The sequence below is a fragment of the Artemia franciscana genome, chromosome 5, assembly GCF_032884065.1.
Source record: "Artemia franciscana chromosome 5, ASM3288406v1, whole genome shotgun sequence".
In the NCBI taxonomy this organism is placed as follows: Eukaryota; Metazoa; Arthropoda; class Branchiopoda; order Anostraca; family Artemiidae; genus Artemia; species Artemia franciscana.
The window spans coordinates 25114393-25121661 of NC_088867.1; the positions used below are offsets into that span (position 1 = coordinate 25114393).

At 36.0% G+C, this 7269-nt stretch overlaps 1 protein-coding gene across 1 annotated transcript in view; it reads right to left on the reverse strand.

Annotated features, from left to right (window-relative positions):
• LOC136027153 (laminin subunit gamma-1-like) overlaps positions 1-7269 on the reverse strand; it is a 119919-nt gene that overhangs the window by 82880 nt on the left and 29770 nt on the right. The window contains exons 5-6 of the mRNA XM_065704135.1: positions 4039-4169; positions 2169-2347 (exon numbers count right to left, since the gene is read on the reverse strand). Coding sequence (XP_065560207.1) covers positions 2169-2347; positions 4039-4169 — 310 coding nt within the window. The remainder of the gene's footprint in view (positions 1-2168; positions 2348-4038; positions 4170-7269) is intronic.

Consider the following 7269-nt stretch of genomic DNA (forward strand, 5'->3'; position numbering starts at 1 on the left):
GCAATCACTTGATAATCCAATCACTTTCTGCTCTTAAAAAGGCTGTAACAATAATAATTATTCCTCTCAATCGAAGGTAAAAGAGAAGCTTCAGTGGGTATCTTTCAGCTTGAATATCATTCACTGAATTTTCTAAGACAGAAAAGTTTTCACGACTCTTGAGTGCGACTTTTAACAAAATTTACGCTTAGTAAAACTTCTTAACAATTTTTTAAAAGCCAAAACAAATCTGAATGGTAGAACGTATATACTTTTAGTATTTTTATTTGCTTTATCGTAGGCTACAAAATGAATGTTGTTCACAACTAATATTAGTACAATAGACTAATTCTATTGTTGAACTTTTTTAAACTATAGCATAATGCGGGAAGGCCATTTCAGGTCACTGTCAACCGTAACACCAAGGAATTTAACCTTGTTCTAGACAGTGAGGCTGATATCTTCAACAGGCTGCAATTGACACTTCAAAAACGACAATACTTTTAAATGGCTTACTGTTGACTTAATATAAATGAGGTCACGCATCTGCGTAAAAAATATCTGCGAGGGTGAAGGCTGGGTCAACAGGAACGGCAGAATTCATAGCACGAGACAAATAATTCAAAAGAGTTTTAAGTCAGTTTTGGAAGTTCGTCCATAAATTCTGCGGAAAGAGAAGATACAAAATCATAGAAAAAGTACTGCACGAAATATTTATAAAACTAGTTGAGATCTTAGCTGAACCTCGCCTCCACATATACTATATATAAGGCCATCTGGCAATTGGGTGTTTCCATGGCAACAACTAACCTATTTTTGTTCAGGATAAAACTTTGCATATCCTTATTTTGGTTGTTTGAACTCTTGGGTTTCATCGAAGCTTAATTTTGGGCGTCTGTTAAAACGGATGTAAAATTCCTCATAGGCAAATACATAAAGAAACTCACTGTAGAGAATTGAGTACAGTTTCATTACTTAGGAGATTACCATAAGGATATTGACAATTTCAGTTTTTACTGACCTCTCGCGCGCTTTTTATCTATTTTTCATTCTTTTACTGTGCTTTCTTAAGCTTTTGTATATTTACAGTGTCTTCCATATTGGGTTTAGTTGTTCTGAGTAACTTTTATCTCTTTCCTTTACCAATATATATAAATTCTTTGCTTCGTATTACAGATATTTTTTTTTTTTTTGACGAGACATGAGAGTTCAACAATAACAATGTTGACTTGTTCAAGTCATTTTAAGAGTAAAACGTTTGCTTGTCTTAGCTCAAGATTCTTGTGATCTTAACCGTAATATAATGTAGTTTGAACGCAGTTCACTTGTTTGTGTTTTTTTACAATTTATCTCCTCCCCGCCATCAATTGATGCTTTCTTTCCCTCAGCCCAATAAATTCAAACACAAATGCCACTTTCGCGTCAGTAGCACACAGCATCTATTGGCAGTTCATACCGAGATATATTTCTAGACCAGAATTTTTCGTAAAATAATAATGACAACTTCAAGTAATTCTTTCAGCAGGAAGGGTTGAATGCTCAGGCAAGTAACCATAAACTAGTTACTCTACATGTCAAACTCAGAAGTTTTAACAGGGTTGGAAAATTCAACAAGTTATAGTCAACGCTGGTTATGCAAATGAAATTCTAAACAGTAGGACTATGGGGCATCTGTCCCGGATGGACCCAAAATGTATATCAATTGAATGTTTTTTTTATCCTTAGGAGGGGGGCAGTAAATCACGCTATTCTGACAACAAATCTTTGTTGTGATCTTTGCCCCTATCCCCTGGCAAAATGACTGTGGTTTCTCTCTCCTCTCAGAAAAATTTCCAATGGCCAAAACAGGTGTTATCAAAAGGGCTTTGAAAACTAAGAGTTCTGATAAAAAACCGCTGCTTCGGACTTTTCTCTAAATGTTTTAATAAGCACACCTCTTTCTGAATAAAATAACGCTTCCATTTTTTGGAAGAGCAATTCTTTTTCACCTGGGGGCATCAGCCCCCAAGGAGACCAAAAATATATAAGAAGTGACTATTTGCCGATCTTTAGGGGAGAGGGAAGAACACTTTCCTGGCATTGAAGCCTTGTTATGACCTTTGTCTCACCCCACAGGAGAATGCCAGCGGTCCCTCCCCTCTCCGTGAAAAATTTCTAGGGACCATAATAGGAAAGGTCTTCATTTTTACCTCTGCATTCGTTGGCATCCTGAGAGGTAGCTCTTTTCCATGGTCGATCATTATAGAAGGGCTTACAAATATCGCAATCAGGTCCATCTGTATTATGCTCACAGCGACATACAAGGCGACTTTCACCGTCCACTGATGTGCTGGGTACACATTCGGAGGCATGCCCATTACATTTGCACCTAAAAAAATTGGTTTTATTTAATCTAGCTTTTTTCATTCCAATTATATACATTAAAAGAAACATTATAGCTTCACACCTGTTCTGAATTATAAATAGCTGTAACTTAGTTAAATAAAAGATAAATTTTCGGTAGGCTCAAAAGAAAGGTTATTTTTTACAATATTCTGAATCAAAGCTATATCTAACAGCTCTGAGATCATGGGTAGAGTAAAAAAAAGAGCAGAAGACAACAGTTGGTGTCCTTAAAACTCTGCAGTTTGAGATAAACGTATTCAAAACAGAAGAACGACTTTCAAAGTAAAGTGTAAAAACTTATATGCATTACACACCTCCACTCTAGGAATATATCTGCACTGTCCCTTCTTTCTCTTCTCAAGTAAACTCATAACTATAATTATGTCATTACCCCATACTTTACTCTCCCATCTTCAGATATGAGCGCAAAATTTGAAATCGTTCTTATGAGTACCACCACAGGTAATTCAAGGATGATAATTATTATGTGAAAAGACCAAGGCAAAAATTGTACAGCTAACTATGGTTATTAGTTTCCCTCCAAGTTTTTTTCTTTTTCCTCCCCTTTTAGGGTAGTTTCCTTTCAGGTTAAATTTTGTGTATGTGTGCTAAGGCATCTCCGCTTTTGAAGATGTAAAATCGTATGGTAATGACGGTTGACTAACTCTTTATATATTCTCTCATTTTGTATTTATTGATTCCGTGATGGAATCTGTTTTTTTTTTTTTTTTTTTTTTTTTGTCACATAGGCTCCCAAGAGCTCAATGGCTGCTAATTGTTTATCCATTTTGTTCAAAGTTTTTTTTATAGAATAAATTGAATTGAACAAGAAAAGAAATCAGGCTTATTTGAAGAAGCCAGAGCAAAGATAATGTTTATTGAATAATAAATATTTATTGGCCTTTTACGGGCATTGGACCCTTTGTGGGGATCTGTGATTGTGTTATTTCTTTTTTTTTTTTGAAAAATACATCTTATCACATTTGACTTCAATATGTTTATTCACGATTATCACTTCAGTAGGTCCGATTCTGCTAGTTTAGTAGTAATCATCTATAGGGTCCCAAGTATTTAAACGGTAACGATAACCAATCATAGCGCACAAATGTGCGTCAATTAGGCCTAAATTTGGCCCAGGACAATTAATATGCGTTTAAAGTAAACATCACACATATGTGGACCGAGAATAAATGTAATAAAACTTCAACTTTACCACTAACCGACACTTACCACTAAAACATTAATACGATGTACACAGAAAATACAATATGGTTAATTTCGTGAAATCCCCAAATACTTCCTTCTATTTTCAAGAGGCATAAAAATACCCCTCACTGAGAGAAAACCCACCTATCCTTCTTCTGATCCCCCACTTTAAGATAATATCCCTCTCTCCATGCCTGATTGACATAATTTCGCGGGACATAGTTCGTCGTAAAAATAGCTTATATCTTCCAGTTGAGGGCGAAATCCATTCATTGATGTGAAAGTCGATGCGAATACTTTTAGTAATTGGACTCAATATTGCACTATATTTCTACTATTATTGTTTTACTATTTTTATTTAAGGTTAGTTCACTATCAAGGTTCTGATATAAAACAAAACGGTGCGTTATAAGCGTTAAAAAAAAAAAAAAAAAAAAAAAAAAAAAAAAAAAAAAAAAAAAAACTTACCGTCCACCAACAGCAATCTCAGAAATAGCGTAAAAGTAAGATTTCAGCACCTTTGGATCTCCAAAAACTTCATCACCAAAAGTGTTGAGTCGGTTGAGAACTATTACAATGTCAGTTGCAGTAACCCATTCCTAGAAAAAAGGGCAAAAAAACCAAATTAAGATTTCCCAAACTAAAGTCTGAGTAAGCCTCAAAAAGAACTTCTAAGCTGATCATTACGTCATTGCTTAATTTAACTTTATTCATTTTTATTTTACCTGTTTCAATATTACCTTTCTCAACTTGTGTTTCTTAACTGTTAGTCAGGTCCTCAGTCAGAAAAGATAGCCACAGAGAGTCCTTGAGCTAATTCTACCAAAAAAATATGTTGCGAAGCATCTTTGCTAGCTTATTTACTGTTTTACTGTAATGGAGGACCTTGAGGGTGGAATATTCAAGGAGGAAAGACGTATATGGAATCTGTTCGGCTTTTGGTTATGACTTGTTAACACCTAAAAAAAAATGGATATTTAATTTGTTCCTTTTATTATATTAATATTTTCCTATGTTTAAATGTTTGTTAGGGGCAACGTTACTCAACTTTATTGATGTTACTAGTATGATAGGAAAAGAAACATACTAGCCATATTCAAATACATATATATATATATATATATATATATATATATATATATATATATATATATATATATATATATATATATGTATATATATATATATAAATAAATATATATATATATATTATATTATATAAATATGTATATCTATATATATAAAAATAAGTTGTCTGTGTGTGTGTGTGTGTGTGTGTGTCGAGTGACGTCATGTTTGTGTGTCGACTGACGTCATGTTTGTCGACTGACGAAATTACAGACCGGGACATCGGGACACAAATGACGACCTGGACACCGGGACATAGGGAATATAAATGACGACCGGGACACTCAAAGAGAAAGCGACCAGGACACAAATGACGACCGGGACACAGGGAATATAAATGACGACCAGGACATAAGTAAAAAAAAAAACTAAAAAAAGGTAAAAACTACAAAAAACAAGAGCTAAGAGCTCATATGGCACTTGTGACGAGGCGAGAAGAGCTAAGAGCCAAGAGATCATATGGTATGAGCTCTAACAAAATTCTAAAAATCAATAGATTGATTTAAAAAGGAAAATAAGAGGCTTAATGCCGGTCAAGATTTAAAATAAGAGCTCTGAGTCACAAAGTCCTTCTAAATGTCAAAATTTATTAAGATCTGATCACCCACTCGTAAGTTATAAATACCTAATTTTTTCTTATTTTTCCTCTCCCTTTTGCCCCCCAGATGGTCGAATCTGGTAAAACGACTTCATCAAGTCAAATTGTGCAGCTCCCTGACATGCCTAACAATTTTCATCGCCCTAGCACGTCCAGAAGCACCGAACTCGCCAAATCACTGAACCCCTCCCCCAACTCCCCCAAAGAGAGCGAATCCAGTACGATTCTGTCAATCACGTATCAAGGACATTTGTTTATTCTATCCACCAAGCTTCATCTCGATTCCTCCACTCCAAGTGGTTTTCCAAGATTTCCCCCTCCAACTCCCCTCAATGTCAAAAGATCTGGTCGGGATTTGAAATAAGAGCTCTGAGACATGAATTCCTTCTAAAAATCAAATTTCATTACGATTCGATCATCTATTCGTAAGATAAAAATACCCCAATTTTCATGTTTTCCAAGAATTCCGGTTTCCCCCTCCAACTCTCCCGAATGTCACAGAATCTGGTCGGAATTTGAAATTAGAACTTTAAAGCACAAGATCCTTCTAAATGTCAAATTTCATTAAGATCTGGTCACCCTTTCGTAAGTTACAAATACCTCAATTTTCAAAATACCCCCCCCCCCCAATTCCACCAAAGAGAGCAGATCCGGTCCAGTTATGTCAGTCACGTATCTTAGACAGGTTTCTATTCTTCCCATCCAGTTTCATCCTGATCTCACCGCTTTAAGTATTTTCTAAGATTTCCGGTCCCCTCAACTGCCCCCCCCCCCCAATTACGCTTGATCCGGTTGAGATTTAAAATAATATATCTGAGTTACGAAGTCCTTCTAAATATGAAGTTTCATGAAGATCCGATCACTCCTCCGTAAGTTAAAAATACGTCATTTTTTATTATTTTTCAGAATTACCCCCCCCCCCTAATTGAGCGGATCCGTTCCAATTATGTAAATCACGTATGCAAGACTTCTGCTTATTTTTCCAACCAAGTTTCATCCCAATCCCTTCAATCTAAGCGTTTTCCATCATTTTAGGTTTACCCACCCCAAACTTCCCCCAATGTCACCAGATCCGGTCAGGATTTAAAATAAGAGCTTTGAGACACGATATCCTTCTAAATATCAAATTTCATGGAGATCCAATCACCCGTTCGTAAGTTAAAAATACCTCATTTTTTCTAATTTTCAGAATTAACCCCCCCCCCCCCAACTACCCCGAAGAGAGCAGATCCGTTCTGGTTATAAAATAAGAGCTCTAAGACAGGATATCCTTCTAAACATCAAATTTCACTGAGATCCGATCACCCGTTCGTAAGTTGAAAATACCTCATTTTTTCTAATTTTTAAGAATTCCTCCCCCCCCCAACTACCCCAAAGAGCGCAAATAAGTTCCGATTATGTCAATCATGTATCTGGGACTTGCGCTTATTTTTCCCATCAAGTTTCATCCCGATCCCTCCACTCTAAGTGTTTTTCAAGATTTTAGGTTTCCCCCCTCCAACTCCCCCCAATGTCATCAGATCCGGTCGGGATTTAAAATAAGAGCTCTGAGAAACAATATCATTCCAAACATCAAATTTCAATAAGATCCAATCACCCGCTCATAAGTTAAAAATACTTCATTTTTTCTATTTTTTCCAAATTAACCTGCCCCCCACTCCCCCCCAGATGTTCAAATCGGGAAAACGACTATTTCTAATTTAATCTGGTCCGGTCCCTGATACGCTTGCCAAATTTCATCGTCCTAGCTTACCTGGAAGTACCTAAAGTAGCAAAACCGGGACTTTAGGTTTCCCCCTCCAACTCCCCCCAATGTAATCAGATCCAGTCGGGATTTAAAATAAGAGCTCTGAGACACAATATCATTCCAAATATCAAATTTCATTAAGATCCAATCTCCCACTCATAAGTTAAAAATACTTCATTTTTTCTATTTTTTGCGAATTAACCGGCCCCCTACTCCACCCCAGATG